The sequence below is a fragment of the Pristiophorus japonicus genome, chromosome 20 (genome assembly GCF_044704955.1).
Source record: "Pristiophorus japonicus isolate sPriJap1 chromosome 20, sPriJap1.hap1, whole genome shotgun sequence".
In the NCBI taxonomy this organism is placed as follows: Eukaryota; Metazoa; Chordata; class Chondrichthyes; family Pristiophoridae; genus Pristiophorus; species Pristiophorus japonicus.
In genome coordinates, this window is record NC_091996.1 from 35,230,830 (window position 1) to 35,250,911 (window position 20,082).

Consider the following 20,082-nt stretch of genomic DNA (forward strand, 5'->3'; position numbering starts at 1 on the left):
GCATTGTCCAGCCAGCAGCTTGGTATTAAAAAGTAGGAGGTTGTTGAGTTGGCAATGGCACATCAAGTTTTAGGTGTTCCTAGGACTGCTACACTACATTCTTAGGAATGTAATTCCAGCAGTATCAATGCAACATCAGCTCCATAAAAGGCAGTGCTGGACTGCTCGACTGATGAGGTCAGTTCAGCAGTTTTAAAGCCTGGATGTAATGCATAAATTAAATGGTATGCTGAAAGTAATGTATTTGAAGAGGCACTTTACTCCAAAAAGGTAGTAAAATGTGTTACTTTTACAAAGGATATTAATGGATCCAAACAGAATATGTTGTTAATTGTATGTAGCTATTAAAATGGCACAACTTGCAGTATGCTGCAAATCATCAATAAACTATACTGGCCTCTGCAAGCCCATGTAGGTTGGAGCTGCAAGTTATCTTGTAAACTATTCAGCAGAATAAATTTCAGCACCATCCAGTCAGTGGTCACGAAAATTTCATTAGTTGGCCTTTAAAAATGGCGAGCTGAATAAAATTGCGATTAGCCAATTATTTAGCTTCTGCACAGGACAGTTCTGATTTAATTATTCTTCCACTGATTTATTGACACAATCCCACAATGAAATTGTAAAGCTGAATTGGCAAACAGTCACAACGCATTTCAGAAATTAAATTAAAATAAACCTAAATAAGGAATGTTTTAAATAGGTACATTCCACAATGAACAATACAACTTATTTGAAGGTTACATGTTTTATATTTAGTTTTTTTTTTAAATCTACACATGGTAAATTTTGCAGAGAGGAACAGGAATAGGCCAGTTAGCCCCTCTAGGCTGTGCCGGCATTCAATTAGATCATGGTTGATCTGTATCTTAATTCCATCTACCCACCTTGGTTCCATAACCCTCAATATCCTTGCTAACAAAAAAGCTATGTGAAATGTTGTTATAATTCTCAGGGGCAGGCCACCTCCAATGGTCCAGTGAGTAAAGGCACCACTTAGTACAGCACTAAGCCATTCAGACCACAATTCCCCAGGTTTGATTGCTGGTCCATAATGACTTCGGTCATTTTACTCTGAGCAGCAGATGGAGAGAATTAATCGGCCTCAGTGCCTGTGGGCTAGGGAAGGATTGCTGTTCGTGATCACTATCCAGTGACTCCTGCTGGAATATGCACGTGGGTAGACAGTGTGTGTGAACAAGGTTGAACACTGCTGTGATGCTGTCCACTATCAAAGAGCTGGCCAACTGTCTGGGCTTACACATGAAAAGAAGTCATGCTTTTGCAAATGTAATTAAAAAATCTAATCAAAAATCAAACTGCATGTATCCTCTTCAAAATATATTGTATTATTTAAATTTGTCATTTAATAAGCTTTGTTAAATTTTGTTCTTTGAGCGACTCCATAATGCGCTACAGGGCTAGTAATAACCGCCCTCCTGTATGGCTCAGAAACATGGACCATGTACAGTAGACACCAGGTCGCTTGAGAAATACCACCAACGATGTCCCCGTAAGATCCTACAAATCCCCTGGGAGGACAGATGCACCAACGTTAGCGTTCTCGTCCAGGCCAATATCTCCAGCATTGAAGCACTGACCACACTTGATCAGTTCCGCTGGGCAGGCCACGTAGTTCGCATGCCAGACACGAGACTCCCAAAGCAAGCACTCTACTCGGAACTCCTTCACGCCAAACGAGCCAAAGGAGGGCAGCGGAAATGTTACCCTCAAAGCCTCCCTGATAAAGTGCAACATCCCCACAGACACCTGGGAGATCCTGGCCAAAGACCACCCCAAGTGGAGGAAGTGCATCCGGGAGGGCGCGGAGCACCTGGAGTCTCGTCGAGAGCATGCAGAAATCAAGCGCAGGCAGCGGAAGGAACGTGCGGCAAACCAGTCCCACCCACCCTTTCCCTCGACGACTGTTTGTCCCACCTGTGACAGAGACTGTGGTTCTCGTATTGGACTGTACAGCCGCCTAAGAACTCAAGCTAAGAGTGGAAGCAAGTCTTCCTCGATTCCGAGGACTGCCTATGATGATGATGATGATGATGAATGCGCTACAATCCACCATTTGTATCCCACCTTTTCTTTTTGCCTCTTGGATTTGTTGCTCCAAATTCTTCTGCAAATCTCGATTGGTTTGAATGCTTTCCTCAAGCTGTTGCCGTAGCAACTGAACAGCGGTCAGCTCCATCTGCAAAGCTTGGATGCGGCTGCGGCTGTTCAGAAATATGGTAAAGAAGAAGCGTCATGGGAAACAAAAAGGACAAGAACCAAACCGAGCTTCTCATACAGCCGACATAAAAATGCACACGAGGTGGTTTACTTATTCTATTGTATGGGCACAATGTAAATAAACAGGTTTCTGCAGCAGTCTAATGGAAGAAAGCACATAATGGGAATACTGATAATCAGCTGTTGGAAGCTGCAAGAGCTGTTCAACTGTTTTGGGGGCACAGAGTCGTCGTATATAGAGCTTTCAAGCACATCCAAGTAAACTACAGCACAGCCAAATGCAGAACACGCTCCCTTTACAGTGACTTCCTCCTCTACCATGCCACGCCCCACCCTCCCCCATCTATTTTCAACACCAGCCTTCCTGCAGCATCCGAGTGGGATTGGCAATTAATGTCAAACTATTGAGTTTTGAGATGTAGGACTTATTTTAGAAGAAACCCCCACATATTTAATAAACATAGAAACAGTCGTAATTTTCTACCTGTCGGATTCTTTCACGGCTTTGATGAGTCTAGAGTAGAGCTGCTGCTCAGTTTTTAGTGCATGGTGCAAATGCTCCTCTGACATCTGATCTTCTAGAGTCAGGACAGACTGCAAAAAATAACTGGTAATTATCCCTGCACCCTTGTTAACTGAATTTAACAAAACACAGAAACAAAATTCAAATAGCAGTGTAAATTTTCACAAACCTGTTGACTGTCTCCTCCGATGATAGTTCTTTCTCTTAGAGGGTGATCAGGTCTCTGGATGCCATCCTTCAGCACAATAACTTCCCTTGTAAAATGCTCTGCTCCCTGTACCCCAGAGGAGGCACATCTAGACTGAAGGTCCTGTGATAACAAAGAAATTAACTACAAAGTTTACCAAAAAAAAAAATTGTATTTATATACCACCTTTCACAACATCTCAAAGCACTTTACAACAAATGAAGTACTTTTGAAGTATTGTGCCACTATTACAGTGTAGGACTGCTGCAGTCAATTTGCACAGAGCAAGGTTCCAGAAACAAGCAAGGTTCCATAAACTGCAATGTGATAACGACCAAATAATCTGTTTTAGTGACATTGGTTGGGGAGTAAATATTGTCTTGAACACTGGGAGAAATCCCCTGTTGTTCTATGAAATCGTGCCATGGGATCTTTCACATCCACTTGAGGGGAGCAGAGGGGCTTTGGTTTAATGTCTCATCCAAAAAAGATGCCACTTCAGACACTGCAGCACTCCCTCAGCACCACACTGGAGTGACAGCCTAGATTATGTGCTCAAGTCTCGAGTGTGAGACTTAAACTCACAACCTTCTGATTCAGAGCCAGAGAGTCGGGATAAATGGGTCCTTTTCGGGTTGGAAATCGGTGGTTAGTGGTGTGCCACAGGGATCGGTGCTGGGACCACAACTGTTTACAATATACATAGATGACCTGGAAGAGGGGACAGAGTGTAGTGTAACAAAATTTGCATATGACACAAAGATTAGTGGGAAAGTGGTTTGTGTACAGGACACAAGAGAGGCTGCAAAGAGATTTAGATAGGTTAAGCGAATGGGCTAAGGTTTGGCAGATGGAATACAATGTTGGAAAATGCGAGGTCATCCACCTTGGAAAAAAAACAGTAAGAGGGAATATTATTTGAATGGAGAGAAATTACAACATGCTGCAGTGCAGAGGGACCTGGGAGGTCCTTGTGCATGAATCCTAAAAAGTTAGTTTGCAAGTGCAGCAGGTAATCAGGAAGGCAAATGGAATGTTGGCCTTCATTGCGAGAGGGATGGAGTACAAAAGCAACTGTATAGGGTATTGGTGAGGCCGCACCTGGAGTACCGCGTGCAGTTTTGGTCACCTTTCTTAAGGAAGGATATACTAGCTTTGGAGGGGATACAGAGACGATTCACTAGGCTGATTCCGGAGATGAGGGGGTTACCTTATGATGATAGATTGAGTAGACTGGGTCTTGACTCGTTGGAGTTCAGAAGGATGAGGGGTGATCTTATAGAAACATTTAAAATAATGAAAGGGATAGACAAGATCGAGGCAGAGAGGTTGTTTCCACCAGTCGGGGAGACTAGAACTAGGGGGCACAGCCTCAAAATACAGGGGAGCCAATTTAAAACCGAGCTGAGAAGGAATTTCTTCTCCCAGAGGGTTGTGATTCTGTGGAATTCTCTGCCCAAGGAAGCAGTTGAGGTTAGCTCATTGAATGTATTCAAATCACAGATAGATAGATTTTTAACCAGTAAGAAAATTAAGGGTTACAGGGAGCGGGCGGGTAAGTGGAGCTGAGTCCACGGCCAGATCAGCCATGATCTTATTGAATGGTGGAGCAGGCTCGAGGGGCTAGATGGCCTTCTCCTGTTCCTAATTCTTATGTTATGATAAAAAGACTATAATTTCAGTGATTCCTCTTCTATCAAAAGGAAACATCTAATTTCCACCAAGAATTTCTTTGGAGTTTCTCTGGTTCTTTGGCGAAGGTTACGTGTGTAAGCAGGGCTACCACCGAATTGAGGTTTCTTCTCAATTTACTGTGGCAGGCTGGGAGAAGCTCCGAGGAATTCCACCCTTTAGAAAACTCGGGTAGCAGTGTCCACAAACATTTAAATTAACTGCAGGTAGGGTTAAGATTTCCCACTGGGAATAACGGACCTTGTGCACTTTTTAAACACCATTGGACCAAAGTGGCAAACCCAAGCACTCACTTCAGATTTATACTGCAACTTTAGCATCACAGTGAAATCTAAACTGCGTTGCAGAAATACTAAACAAACAGTATAAATGCATCATTACACTTGTGGTTGAAAATTCACCCCAATTGTACAGAAAGGATGTTCTGATAGTCTTACTTTAATGATTTCATCCTTGACCAGCATGATTTTGGACAATGATTCAATGTTAGCAGCCTGTGTCTGAGTATCTTTTTCGAATTGATCAAGAAGAGACCGGAGTCGAGCCACTTCCATCTGGAAAATTAAGAGTTAAAAAAAATAATTGCAGTTATGCTTTCACCCAGGAGTAAATTATATGACTTCATTTGAAAAGCATTCAACTACCAATTATGCCTGGACTTATTTTAGCTACAACAGACACATACTTTTGCCTCATTTTCTTCCTTCACGGCCAGTTTTAATTCTTCAGTTTTCTGAACGAGCTCAGTTTTCAGGTGGACTAAGCTCTTCTTGCTTTGGGGAATTTTAACAAGCATCTCATCTTCTGCGGGCTCGTGTTGAGTTAATTCAGCTAAGATCGAGAAAGAAGGGAGATATATTCATTATTGAGAGCAGCCAGGTAATAACACACTGAAATTTGCATAAAATCAATTTAAAATCTTGGTTCAACCATATCCAGGTCTGATCTATTAACTAAAATTACTGAACTCAAATTTATGCCGTGCCTGTATAGTGCCTATTAACATTAGTCACGGTTAGTGAAATCTCCACGCTGAAATTTAGTTTCTACAGGTTTTAATTTTATACTTGGCATAAAAACCAAATCCCTCGGAAATGGAAGTGAGCAGGTCATCAGTAACTAACAAAAATCTAAATCAGATGCTGTAAAAATACATTAATGTTTTCTTATTGAGAGAACATCTTGTATGTACTTTAATCCAACCTGCAAGAGGCATCGGATTAAACATACAAGCTGCCTTTCTAAATTACTCGTCATGTGCAGATTGATGCCTCAAGGCACTTAAATTTAGGAGGGCAAAACAGTAGAACAGAAAAAATGGGAAGGATTTGGGAAAGCGAAGGCAAGGTTGAAGAGAAGGGTTTTAAGAAGCTCTTTTAAAAATGCAGGCGTGAGGTGGCGAGGAGGGCTGTACTGGACAGGCATTCCCAGAATGCTGAACAGCGCCACAGGTAGAGCAGGGTGCAAGGAGAAACCCAGAGTGCCGATAAGTGCTGGGTTGTAAAGCAGGAGAAGATCACTAAAATAGGTTGAGCAATTTAGACAGATTTGAAAGAGAAGATGAGGAGAATTTCAAAGTCCACTTGCTGGAACATTAGAAATCAATGGAACTTGGAGAAGATAAGTGGTGCGGGGTGGGATAATGAGCATGTAGATTGTGTGCGGCTGAGGACCGAGACTGTAGCATTTTGAACGAATTGACTACACTGAATGACATATGTTGTGAACTCTCATGTACAACAGTGGTTGTTAGGGTTTTTTTTTCCCCCACCAAGGATCTACAGACATAATTACATGTGGATCACTGTTAATAATAAACTGTAACTGCGGTAAGTTTCAAAATATGTCACTACTTTGCCTTTTGCAGTTTAATGAGGTTATCCACTTTGGTGGCAAAAACAGGAAGGCAGAATATTATCTGAATGGTAACAGATTAGGAAAAGGGGAGGTGCAACGAGACCTGGGTGTCATGGTACATTGGACATTGAAAGGTGGCATGCAGATACAGCAGGCGGCAAATGGCATGTTGGCCTTCATAGCGAGAGGATTTGAGTATAGGAGCAGGGAGGTCTTACTGCAGTTGTACAGGGCCTTGGTGAGGTCACAACCTGAGTATTGTGTTCAGTTTTGGTCTCCTAATCTGGGGAAGGACATTCTGGCTATTGAGGGAGTGCAGCGAAAGTTCACCAGACTGATTCCTGGATGGCAGGACTGACATATGAAGAAAGGCTGGATTGACTAGGCTTGTATTCACTGGAATTTAGATGAATGAGAGGAGATCTCAGAGAAACATAACATTCTGACGGGATTGGACAGGTTAGATGCAGCAAGAATGTTCCCGATGTTGGGGAAGTCCAGAACCAGGGGTCACAGTCTAAGGATAAGGGGTAAGCCATTTAGGACCGAGATGAGGAGAAACTTCTTCACTCAGAATTGCGAACCTGTGGAATTCTCTACCGCAGAAAGTTGTTGTTGAGGCCAGTTCGTTAGATATATTCAAAAGGGAGTTAGATGTGGCCCTTACAGCTAAAGGGATCAAGGGGTATGGAGAGAAAGCAGGAATGGGGTACTGAAGTTGCATGATCAGCCATGATCATATTGAATGGTGGTGCAGGCTCGAAGGGCCGAATGGCCTACTTCTGCACCTATTTTCTATGTTTCTGCTTCTCATTTTTCCTCTCGTCACAGAATGTTCCATGTATTGCCTCGAGTATCTAACTTCACAAAGGTGGAGAACCAAAACTCCACCTTCACACAACCCAACCACTCCAGATTATTATAAACGCACAAGAAGGTAATGTATTCAAATGATGTGTTTTTTCTTGTGCCAATGCCACTCCAATCAATTTCTACCTTCTCTCTCATGCAGCTGTTCTTGTAGTATTTGTATAGTTTGTTTCAGCTCAAGAACATGTGAGGGGTTCGGAGCTTCCTGTTGAGCAAAATGCTGATCTCTCTTTTGTCCATGCTCTACCAGTTTCTATCAGAGAAGAAAAAAAGTTGTAATTAGTGCCAGAAATATATTTGTTAAAAGTTGCAGAAATAAACATTAAACCATTGAAGAACTCGTTCTAATGATATGCCAAGTTTCCAATGGGTGTACCATCCCCAAAACTGGGGCCATCTTTTCGTGCACCCTTTGCCCAGTTCCAACAAAAAGACCAGAACAGTTATTCCTAGCAACAATCTTCAGTAACCAAAAGCCTATTTTCACCAAAACCAGCCGTCTTGAAGCACAAGGAAGCAACGTCTGACTGTCACAGGGAGCCTGAAAATTTAAGAGGGTCCCATCAATGTCTCGCCATAACTCTGGCAGAACCCCTGGAAAATGGCTGTAACCTGGTTATGCTGGATCTCTGCTTTTCCTCAGGAGTTCCCGACATGCCTTGCAAGGAGCGGAGCCCTCTTCCTGTCCCTTACAAAATAAATGGGGCCATCAAGTCTAAATTTTGGAAGACAAAACAAGACAACTAAATTTGATGACTGGCTCCCGTCTGATTTTAATTAACTGTTTCAATTCATCTACATCTAAAATTTGAAACATAGAAAATAGGTGCAGGAGTAGGCCATTCGGCCCTTCGAGCCTGCACCGCCATTCAATGAGTTCATGGCTGAACATGCAACTTCAGTACCCCATTCCTGCTTTCTCGCCATACCCCTTGATCCCCCTAGTAGTAAGGACTACATCTACTAAACAACTAAACTACACCCTCCACCCAAAAAAGATGTGTCATATTATTACCAATTTAATAGCAAGACTGATGCTTCTTGCAATATAAGGCAGAAATACAATGCAATTTGTATGAACTCATCTACAGTACTACTCACATTAATAATCTTATCTTTTTCATCCAAAGCAGCTTGAAGTTGAGCCAGTTCTAGTATCTGTTGCTGGTTTAACACAGAGTCAGGTTTCACCAGGTCTGAGACATGTTGCTCTCTCTCAACATGTTGCCGATTCAGCCCCTGAATCTCACGATTGAGTTCAGACAGACGGCGGTTGGAACACTCCGATGCCGCCTAAAAAGGATATGCAAAATAAAAATGTTCAGTGATTCATTTCCAAGGAAATAGTACCCATCTCCCAAGGTTGCGATTTTAAATAAAAATGCTCTAGGATCTTTGCATGGCGGATGGTATCGGATTGATTTTCAACAAGTAGAAAACATGCAAGAGCCAACATTTTCCTGATCAAATAATTGAAACTCAATAAGTTAAGTAGTACCCAGCCAGAAGATTGCTTCAACTGCACTATGACAGATCAGTTGAATAAATACACAAGACCTTTATCAAAAGGATCATTTTATTAAAAAAAGGGAGTATTTGAATGAGGCATGTACAGCAGCACAAATATTCCTGGCAAAAAGACCAGCAACAGTACATGTTGATTTTTCTAATCAAGGATTCTGTGATTGTTCCATTGACATTTTTTTTCTTGCCCAGCAACTCCCCACCCTCAGTCATGCCTTTCTTGGCCTTTCTGTATAAGTCGGGGCCGGGGGGGAAGAGGGGGTGCAATCTGTTCCAAGAAATGCCTTCTTCAGGGATTCTAGCCTGGACGCCACCCTTGGGACATACCAGCCTCCAGAGATAATGCAGTTACTGACTGAGCCAAGCTATGTGTTGGGAGCCCCTATTCCTGCTTCTGGCACCAGACAACATAGGTTTTATTTTCTTTTGTAAGAGACAGGAACAGGGTTCACTCCTTACAAGACACATTGGAAACTCCTGAGGAAAAAGTGGAGACCCAGCATAACCGGGTGTCCACCGTTTTCCAGGGGTTCTGCCGGAATTATGGGGACATTGAATGGACTTGCGGATTTTTAGGCTCCCTGTGGCAGTCAATATCAACTGCTTGCTAAAAATACCAGCAACAGATAATTGCCCTGTTTACAGTCCAGCCCAGAGATGAAGGAGAATCAGTGTTATGGCTGCACGAGTTCGCGCAAGCTTTTCAAAATCACTGCACCTGAAAAGTTTCCAATTGCGTAAAGCGATTGACAATAAAAGGCACTATATAAATGCAAGCAATATAAAACCATTTAGCAATTAAGCTTATAAAAGTAGGTTACATCTTCTTCACATACTTTGAGGAGCTGATCCTTGCTGTTAATGGCTTTTAATAGTTCCTCAATCTCCTTTTCATGCTCGGAGCTCAGCTGCTTTTTCTCTGCCCAAGCGTCCTCCAGCATCTTCTCCTTTACCTTTAAGCGCTGACTCAACTGCTCTGCCAGGTCTTTGGTGTCGCATTGAGCCTGGCTCAGCAGTGAGGTTGTCATCTCCTGAATTAGAAGAGAGATTATTGAAAGAAAAATATTAGTTAAAAATCTTTTATTAAATCTACTGATAAGCAACTACCCACCCTCTTCACCCAGAAAAACAACTGAAATAATTAATGCGGCTAATTAATTAGTGTCTAATTCCCAAGATGTGGGATGAACAACTGTTGTATATTTGCCATACACCCACACAAAGTATCATCAGACTAACATCTGAAAAGGGATTCTTGTTTTTAAAAAGCTTTATCAAACCTGGGATAGAACTTCACCAGTTGAGGCCAGTTCGTTAGATATATTCAAAAGGGAGTTAGATGTGGCCCTTACAGCTAAAGGGATCAAAGGGTATGGAGAGAAAGCAGGAACGGGGTACTGAAGTTATATGATCAGCCATGATCATATTGAATGGTGGTGCAGGCTTGAAGGGCCAAATGTCCTACTCCTGCACCTATTTTCTATGTTTCAATGTTTCACAAAAAGAAAAATACTGCAGCATGGCCAGACTGGTTATAATGAAATATATTGCCTATTTTGACAGTATTTCGAAGCACCTGTACAGTACAAATGTCTGTTCCGATCCCCATTTCTCAAATCTTCATTCTTGTCCAAAGATTAATTACCTCCAAATTTTTAGTCTTATTTTTAAGAGACTGCTGCAGCTGTGCAATAACGACATCCTTCTCACGGAGTGACCGTGCTCGGCTATCCTCCAGCTCTTGTTTCAGTCGTTGCAAATTCTTGCACGTATTTGCCAGATTCTGCAGTTCCATGTCTTTTTCCTTAATTATACCATCCAAGCTCTTCAAAAAATAAAGTTACATTGACTACTAGATGAGAGCAGTTAGGTGACAATAATTTTACGTACAACAAGAACAGTCATATGAAAGGATTTGGAAAACAATACTGCATTCTAGAGGTCTCTTCAAACTCTGCAGTTTGGGGAATGTGAATATAAGCCAGAGCAATTACAAAAGTAAACCATATTAATACAAAAGCAAAATACTGTGGATGCTGGAATCTGGAATTTAAAAAACCCAGAAAATGCTGGAAATCTCAGCGAGTCAGGCAGCATCTGTGAAGAGAGAAACAGAGTTAACGTTTCGGGTCGATGACCCTTCGTCAGAACTGGAGAGTGTTCGGAAAGAACGGATTCTTAACAAGCACTGGAAGGGGGAGGGGAAGAAAGAACAAAAAGGGAAGGGACATTAGCCTGGATGATGTGGAATTGGTATGGGTGGAGCTGCAGAATACCAAAGGGCAGAAAATATTAGTGGGAGTTGTGTACAGACCGCCAAACAGTAGTAGTGAGGTTGGGGACAGCATTAAACAAGAAATAAGGGATGTGTGCAATAAAAGGTACAGCAGTTATCATGGACGACTAATCTACATATTGATTGGGCTAACCAAACTGGTAGCAATGCGGTGGAGGAGGATTTCCTGGAGTGTATTAGGGATGGTTTTCTAGACCAATATGTCGAGGAACCAACTAGAGAGCTGACCATCCTAGACTGGGTGATGTGTAATGAGAAAGGACTAATTAGCAATCTTGTTGTGCGAGGCCCCTTGGGGAAGAGTGACCATAATATGGTAGAATTTTTTATTAAGATGGAGAGTGACACAGTTAATTCGGAAACTTGGGTCATGAACTTAAGGAAAGGTAACTTCGATGGTTTGAGGCGTCAATTGGCTAGAATAGATTGGCAAAGGATACTTAAAGGGTTGACAGTGGATAGGCAATGGCAAACATTTAAAGATCACATGGATGAACTTCAGCAATTGTACATCCCTGTCTGGAGTAAAAATAAAACGGGGAAGGCAGCTCAACCATGGCTAACAAGGGAAATTAAGGATAGTGTTAAAACCAAGGAAGAGACATATAAATTAGCTAGAAAAAGCAACAAACCTGAGGACTGGGAGAAATTTAGAATTCAACAGAGGAGGATTAAAGAGGGGGAAAATAGAGTACGAGAGGAATATAGCAAGGAACATAAAAACTGACTGCAAAAGCTTCTATAAAATATGCGAAGAGAAAAAGATTAGTGAAGACAAACGTAGGTCCTTTGCAGTCGGATTCAGGTGAATTTATAATGGGGAACAAAGAAATGTCAGACCAATTGAACAAATACTTCGGTTCTGTCTTCACGAAATAAGACACAAATAACCTTCCGGAAGTACTAGGGGACCGAAAGTCTAGTGAGAAGGAGAAACTGAAGGATATCCTTATTAGGTGGGAAATTGTGTTAGGGAAATTGATGGGATTGAAGGCCAATAAATCTCCGGGACCTGATAGTCTGCATCCCAGAGTACTTAAGGAAGTGGCCCGAGAAATAGTGGATGCATTGGTGATCATTTTCCAACAGTCTATTGACTCTGGATCAGTTCCTATGGACTGGAGGGTAGCTAATGTAACACCACTTTTTAAACACAGAAAACAGAGAAAATAGGTGCAGGAGTAGGCCATTCGGCCCTTCGAGCCTGCACCGCCATTCAATGAGTTCATGGCTGAACATGCAACTTCAGTACCCATTTCTGCTTTCTCGCCATACCCTTTGATCCCCCTAGTAAAGAAAGGAGGGAGAGAGAAAACAGGTAATTATAGACCGGTTAGCCTGACAGCAGTAGTGGGGAAAATGTTGGAATCAATCATTAAGGATGAAATAGCAGCGCATTTGGAATGCAGTGACAGGATCGGTCCAAGTCAGCATGGATTTATGAAAGGGAAATCATGCTTGACGAATCTTCTGGAATTTTTTGAGGGTGTAACTAGCAGAATGGACAAGGGAGAACCAGTAGATGTGGTGTATTTGGACTTTCAAAAGGCGTTTGACAAGGTCCCGAACAAGAGATCGGTGTGCAAAATCAAAGCACATGGTATTGTACTGACGTAGATAGAGAACTGATTGGCAGACAGGAAGCAGAGAGTAGGGATAAACGGGTCCTTTTCAGAATGGCAGGCAGTGACTTGTGGAGTGCCACAGGGCTCAGTGCTGGGACCCCAGCTCTTTACAATATACATCAATGATTTAGATGAAGGAATTGAGTGTAATATCTCCAAGTTTGCAGATGACACTAAACTGGGTGGCGGTCTGAGCTGTGAGGAGGACGCCAAGAGGCTGCAGGGTGACTTAGATAGGTTAGGCGAGTGGGCAAATGCATGGCAGATGCAGTATAATGTGGATAAATGTGAAGTTATCCATTTTGGGGGCAAAAACACGAAGGCAGATTATCTGAATGGCAGCAGATTAGGAAAAGGGGAGGTGCAACGAGACCTGGTTGTCATGGTTCATCAGTCATTGAAAGTTGGCATGCAGGTACAGCAGGCGGTGAAGGCGGCAAATGGTATGTTGGCCTTCATAGCTAGGGGATTTGAGTATAGGAGCAGGGAGGTCTTACTGCAGTTGTACAGGGCCTTGGTGAGGCCTCACCTGGAATATTGTGTTCAGTTTTGGTCTCCTAATCTGAGGAAGGACGTTCTTGCTATTGAGGGAATGCAGCGAAGGTTCACCAGACTGATTCCAGGGATGGCTGGACTGACATATGAGGAGAGACTGGATCAACTGGGCCTTTATTCACCAGAGTTTAGAAGGATGAGAGGGGATCTCACAGAAACTTATAAGATTCTAACGGGACTAGATAGGTTAGATGCGGGAAGAATGTTCCCGATGTTGGAGAAGTCCAGAACCAGGGGACATAGTCTTAGGATAAGGGATAGGCCATTTAGGACTGAGACGAGAAGAAACTTCTTCACTGAGAGTTGTTAACCTGTGGAATTCCCTGCCGCAGAGAGTTGTTGATGCCAGTTCATTGGATATATTCAAGAGGGAGTTAGATATGGCCCTTACGACTAAAGAGATCAAGGGGTATGGAGAGAAAGCAGGAAAGGGGTACTAAGGGAATGATCAGCCATGATCTTATTGAATGGAGGTGCAGGCTCGAAAGGCCGAATGGCCTACTCCTGCACCTATTTTCTATGTTTCTATACCGATGGTTACATACAGATGGATAGAAGCAGCTTGCTAACAAATCATTTCTTGCCTCACCAAAGTACAATTTGTGCCTATACTATATGTCCAGAGAAAATAACTATGGTATTTTAAAAATGTATAAATATATTTGTAGACCATATATAATTTTCAACCCATGTTAAAAGTAAGCTTACATTAACAGTTTCTTCATTGTTGGCAAGAAGACTCTTCAGTCGATCAAAATCATGTTCCTTTTCTCTCAAAGCTAGATGCAGCTTTTGAATTTCATTCTCCTTTTCATCGACAGCTGCATGTTTTTGATCAATGGCTTCCTTTAGGGTTTAGAAAAGAAAATTGCAAAAAGTGAATATTAATTACATGGAATATGGAGAAATAAAAGCTACATTTATTTTGTACCTCCGTAAAACAGAAAAGGTACAAAGAATCAGAATTAATTAACTTCGTGTGAAAATAAAGTACCTGTACTGCTAACCTAAATCAGACACTGGCTGAGAAGAGTTAATGAGCTGCAGTGCAGGAGAACTGAATTAACAGATGCACGTGTCCGCATAGCAATGGCATAGTCACTGAAGCATTCTGGGTTAACGGCTGCATTTTTACTGGTGTTAATCAACTCAGAGAATCAGCAACTCTTCAGCTAATTTTCCCATGAAGCCATCAACAATGTCAGATTTTGCCCCTCCCCATCTTGACATTGATTCTCTGTTGCTGTTAATCTTAAATCTTTGTCATGCTTCGATTTCTTTTTGTGAGAAGATGCACTAGTTTGTTCTTTGAACAAAATGCTTTTCCTATAGCACATGGCAAATCCCCAGTCAAGAAGGCAGCAACCTGTTAGTAGGCTTCTCCCAATTGTAGCTAGTTACAGAATAAAATAATTACTTATGCTAGTGCTTGATAAAATACTGCTATGGGTTGCCATTTGCATACAGCTTTGTCACATCTGCCATTTGAAAGAGATCAATACAGATTTTAATGATTCTATTTTAAGGTTGGGCACATCAACTGATGTCTATTCTCCCATCCTTTGTAGAAGGCATTAACTTATGCTGGGGCATGGTTCCATCGTTTCCGCTGACCTCCGGTATCTCACCGGAACGGTCTTTCTGCATCTGTGAGCCTAGGTAAGAAGTGTTTGCAGATTATTTTAACATGGAGATGTTGCAGCTGAGCCGAAATCATATTTTCATTTGACATCTACACACAAGTACTTTCCACCAGGCATGGCGATCAGGTACAAGATCTCAATCTAAAATTTTCCCCTCCTTAGACTGGCAATACTAAGGCCAACTACAACACTCCCACTGCTGGTCATTGGATTGACCACGGATTATGGATTGAACCTGGGATCCTCCTGGTCTGTATGATTCTCTAATGCAACATATCTACTCATTGAACTATGGGGAAAGCTAGTTATACTTACAAATTTAATATTTTTGTGGCTAAATCTTTTCTAGTGGGCCTTAAAATTTGTGCTGGTACATTATTAAAAGTTTGAAATACATTGTTGTTATTTCTACAAACACTAACCACAACGCATCATCCATTACCACATCTATGCTTAATTTGCTAAAGTGAATACCTCAAGAGCACGGTCTTTCTCTCTCAGACGATCGCGCAGTTTAGCCAGCAAAGCATCCTTTCCATTTGGACTCTGATCCCCTCCTTGCTGAACTCCTTTTGCCAGTTCAATATAATCCTGGGTGGGTGGGGGGGGGGGACAGGAAGAAAGAGGAAAGCAAAATGCAAGAGAAAAAGGTGATCAGTATTCAGTCTTCATCACCACAGGCAAAAAAAAAGGCCATGACTTGTTCTAAATTAATTACACCTGCCACTAACTAATGACATCATTATCTAAGTCATATGGCTTTCAAGGACAGCATCTAAAGAAAGTTCTGTATTGGCTCAACAAGCTAGTGACACAAAGTACTAACCAACATGGGTCTGAAGGTTACAGGGTCAAATCCCCACTTAGATATTTGGAGAGGAATCAGAAATTGTAAAATATAAAAGCAGGATTAATTAATTATTGCAGGTTATAAAGCTATTATTTTCCCCAGTTGAAAACGTACAAGTTTTCTAAACAAAATAGGACGACATGTTAAATATCTCCAAGAATATGCTGCCCATAGCCCACTTGTGAATGGGTCACTTAAGTGGTCAGCCAGCCTCCTTTATAGATTCATTAATTGTTATTACTGTCCATGACGTATGCTCTGTAGCTCACTGAAATTCTGTCAATTATGATTTTGTCACAAGCAAGTCCATTGTGTAATCTGACATGGTGCTTACTACAACTGAAGGCCTGGAGTAAATTACAAGCCATATATAGCGTTTTAAATAAAGTAAATAATAAAAAAGTGGCACAGAAGTTGGATCTTCAACAGAGTGTACCACAAAGCTGGGACATTGTTGTATCAAAGATGTCCAATTATAGCAACAGTGGGGAACACTAGGTAGAGGCCAATGCTTTCCTATAGGGAGGGTGAGAGAAATCAGAAACTCAATCCCCGCAGGCTATTTTTCTCTACCTTATAAGCAATCAACCAAAGAACAGGAATAGATGACCATGTTTCCCTCTAAGCTGCGTGGCTGCATTGATCCTGCCATAACGGAAAGGTCCCACGTATGCCGCCCACCGGCTTTCCATTGCAAGTACCGCACATGCACAGAAATTTAAAGGGACTGCGTAGTAAGAGAAACAGGTCGCACAGAACAAAGCGCAGCTTACAGGGAACATTTGTGACCACTGCCCTATACTCTCAGCTCGATCAAATGCAAGCTGCAGAGACTGGAAGAAGATAAGGAAGACGACACAAGATTAAGGAAATAAAAGGTAAATTATTAAAGGATGTCACTGCAACTGTAACTAACTACATTTTATTCCTTTTTCATATTCTATTCAAAGTATTTAAGACATCATTCAATTAGCTACAGGTCATTGTTCATAATGGCACAGATATATATTTATAGATTCAGTTCTGGTAACATATAGCCAAAGAAAAATCTGCCTCAAAATTGAAGAAGAAATAAATTGCCATGCATGCAGACTTCCTTTTATTTTCATCTCATTAATATATTCAATTGAGTTTAAATGCAACAGTACTCTTTAAACAGATAGCCCAAGATATATTCCCGGACACATTATTCACTAGTAATACATCAGCTAGATGTCTATAAAAATATTATTTTATTTTAAACATTAGTTGCTTCCCTTAAGTTACATCAAAGCACAATCGCCACTGTCTACACTACCAGTTCTTTTCAATTAGATTACTATTTTTCTACAATAGCTTCTTTCCTAGTCCACACCTGGAGAAGTCTATCTTTGTTGTTTAAGCTGTCCGTTAGGCGCTCAATGACAAGTTCTTGGCTTTGCAGTTTCTGCTTGTTCTCAAGCAGCAGAGTTTGGTACTGGTGCTCCATTGCACGTTCCTTCTCTGCTAACTCAGCACCCAGTTTCTGAATGTGATTTTGAATATCCTGCAGAAAGCAAGACAGAATTTTATTGTATTTGTTGAAATGTTTTGTACACAAAGAAATGATTTCACATTAGCAACATTGATGACATTCAAAATTAACCACATGGTTAGTGAAAGGATTTACTGCCATTTACTTGCAAGCTGTATTTTACATGAGCACTAAAATATCAAAAGGGGGAAAACATTACTGCTTCGTGTGTTAATTCAGTTTGGCAAATATTTAAGTTAAGAGTTAAATTTTAAAATTATGAAGACACATTTTTCCTTTTGGGATTGTTGAACAAGTTTCCATACTTTTCCCATTCAAAAATAAAAAGGATACAATATCCTTTAGTACAGTGGAGATGTGGCAAGATTCTTTGCCAAGATTATGAAAATATTTTGGTGAAGTAGTAAGGCGGTTAGAGGATATAGAAGTCACAAACGGTTCTGCCCCTCATGTAGTCAGCTCACTCTGGATTCCTGTCGCCTTTGCTTAATTATCACTTATTAAAAGCTGTTTTCAAAAAAAGCCAAAGTTAAGAAACTACATAGGTGAAACTGTCCTCAGAGCTTTATTATTTTGAACTTGAACTTTTCAGAATGGAGTAGATTAACTTGATTTTTTTTTAAATTAAAGTTGCTCACTTAACTGAAGGAGTTTGGGAAGGATAGCAGAATTTTCGTTAAATCTCGGGAAATGGGAATTATGCCAAAGACTGGAAGTGAAAAATATTATACCCCTGTTCAAGAAAGGGGAAAGAGATAAACCAGAAAACTATAGGTTGGTTAGTCTGACCTTGAATGTTTTCTACAATCCATAATACAGGATGAAGTTAATGAACACGCATGGGCTAATTAGCATGGATGTGTAAAAGGCCAGTCATGCTTTTTTAAAAAACAGGAAATTACTGTATAAAGGGAATGCTGTAAATATTGTCTGGATTTTCAGAAGATGTTTGACAAGGTGCCACATAAGATGATTTAGCACCTCATTATAAAAAGGATACAAAGCATCAAAAGATTGCAAAGCTTCGATCACTAATTTTAAAAACCTCTGATGAAACTTTATTACCTCAAAAACTGTCCACCACATTCACACAACAGGGACTACACTTCAAAATAATTCATTGTACATGAAGCATCTTGGGATTTTTGAGAAACCAATAGGCAATAGGAGTTCCAAGTTCTTTCCACAAGAACATAGTACAAACAATTTGCTGATAAGTAACTTCATATAAAATGGTAGAGTTACAGAATGGACACTAACATTAACAGTCTTGTCGCCCTTTGTTTTTTGAAGCTGAAGGACATCCACCTCCTCTTCTAGCTGACTCCTTGCTTCAGTCAAGTCATTCAGCTCCTGCTCTCGTCGGCTCAATGTTCTTTGCAACTTCTGGATCTCCATCACTTTTCCATTATGATCTGCGCGCAGCTCTGCAAGCTCAGTTTCTTTCTCAGTCATGAGACTTTGATACTCTTCTGCTCCCTGAGGGTTAAAAAAAAATCCTCTGAAAATGAGTGTTTTATACAGAGAAAATCCATTCACCAAAACTCCAAATAGGAAGACTACTGCAGAAATAATTAACCAGTTTTGCCTTTTACCTGAAATTTCTGCAGTTGTGCTTTATGTATAGAATCTCTTGCTTTTGCCAGGGCATTGTCTCGATCTTCAATTTCATGACAAAGCTCCTCTATCTGTTTGAAGACGATTTAAAAAAAAAAAGGAGTAAACAGTGTGAAAGTGCATAGAATGAAATGTTAAATAAATGCAAATGTATTCACAGTTTCAAGCTCATCTCTTAAGCAGGATACGTCTTGCATAGTTTAAAAAAAACCTGAGTGCAATGGGGAAACTAAATCTTTATTGACCGCACAGAGCCGCATACCTCTTTATCTTTGGCCTTCAGGGCCAGAGTCAGTCCTTGAATAGTTTTATCTCGTTTCAGACTGTTCTGTTTCTCAGCAAGCAGCTCATTCTCCTTTTCATTAGCATGCTCTTGCACAGTCTAGAAATTATTGGGATAGAACAATTAAAACAAATTTACTGAAAACTCGAATGATGATTCAACAGCTTGCCTCTCAATAATTAATGCCTTGTATAAGCCTGTTTGGTTAATTTTTTGACTTCTAAAAATGTATTTCTAAATAATCTGCACATGGCCAATCCAACAATCAGAAACTGTTCAGTAGAACAATAGTCAGAGTTCTTTAGGCGAAAGTTAGGTGCTCAGTAATTTAAAGTAATTGATTAAAGCCCTAAATTATACAAATAATATACTTAAAGAAAGATATGGGTTTGAATTTGTACCCTATTTGCACCATCTGCTTCCTTCAGCTTTTCTTGCAGAGCACAGATAGTAGTTTCAGCGATCTCAAGATCAGCCTTTAGCTGCTTGGCTCCCACCTCCAGCTGTCCCAATTGCCTCTGTTTCTCAACCAGGTTCTGTAAAGGGATTCAAACAAAATTGTAGTGTCCTTGTGAGGTAGCAACAGATTAGAAATGAAGAAACTCAATTACTCGAATGGCAGAGAAGGTCCAACATTCTTCAGACAACATTGTAATTATTATGATGAAAGTTAACCTTGTAAAATAGATCATCTTGTGGTGTTGCTCGGAGAGTCATCTTACTTATTTTTTGTCATCTCATTCTGTGCTGGTGTGCATTTTTGCCTTGTGTCACTATATATACACACACACACCAGTTTTTCTTGG

General features: G+C 40.9%; 1 protein-coding gene across 8 annotated transcripts in view; it reads right to left on the bottom strand.

Annotated features, from left to right (window-relative positions):
* cdk5rap2 (CDK5 regulatory subunit associated protein 2) overlaps positions 1–20,082 on the bottom strand; it is a 138,694-nt gene that overhangs the window by 67,045 nt on the left and 51,567 nt on the right. For all 8 annotated transcript variants that reach the window (XM_070862737.1, XM_070862739.1, XM_070862736.1 and 5 more), the window contains exons 10-25: positions 19,678–19,812; positions 19,256–19,375; positions 18,972–19,064; positions 18,637–18,855; positions 17,218–17,388; positions 15,488–15,604; positions 14,079–14,216; positions 10,540–10,719; positions 9,731–9,925; positions 8,472–8,663; positions 7,497–7,623; positions 5,329–5,474; positions 5,081–5,197; positions 2,934–3,074; positions 2,726–2,835; positions 2,089–2,225 (exon numbers count right to left, since the gene is read on the bottom strand). In XM_070862737.1, coding sequence (XP_070718838.1) covers positions 2,089–2,225; positions 2,726–2,835; positions 2,934–3,074; positions 5,081–5,197; positions 5,329–5,474; positions 7,497–7,623; positions 8,472–8,663; positions 9,731–9,925; positions 10,540–10,719; positions 14,079–14,216; positions 15,488–15,604; positions 17,218–17,388; positions 18,637–18,855; positions 18,972–19,064; positions 19,256–19,375; positions 19,678–19,812 — 2,338 coding nt within the window. The remainder of the gene's footprint in view (positions 1–2,088; positions 2,226–2,725; positions 2,836–2,933; positions 3,075–5,080; positions 5,198–5,328; positions 5,475–7,496; positions 7,624–8,471; positions 8,664–9,730; positions 9,926–10,539; positions 10,720–14,078; positions 14,217–15,487; positions 15,605–17,217; positions 17,389–18,636; positions 18,856–18,971; positions 19,065–19,255; positions 19,376–19,677; positions 19,813–20,082) is intronic.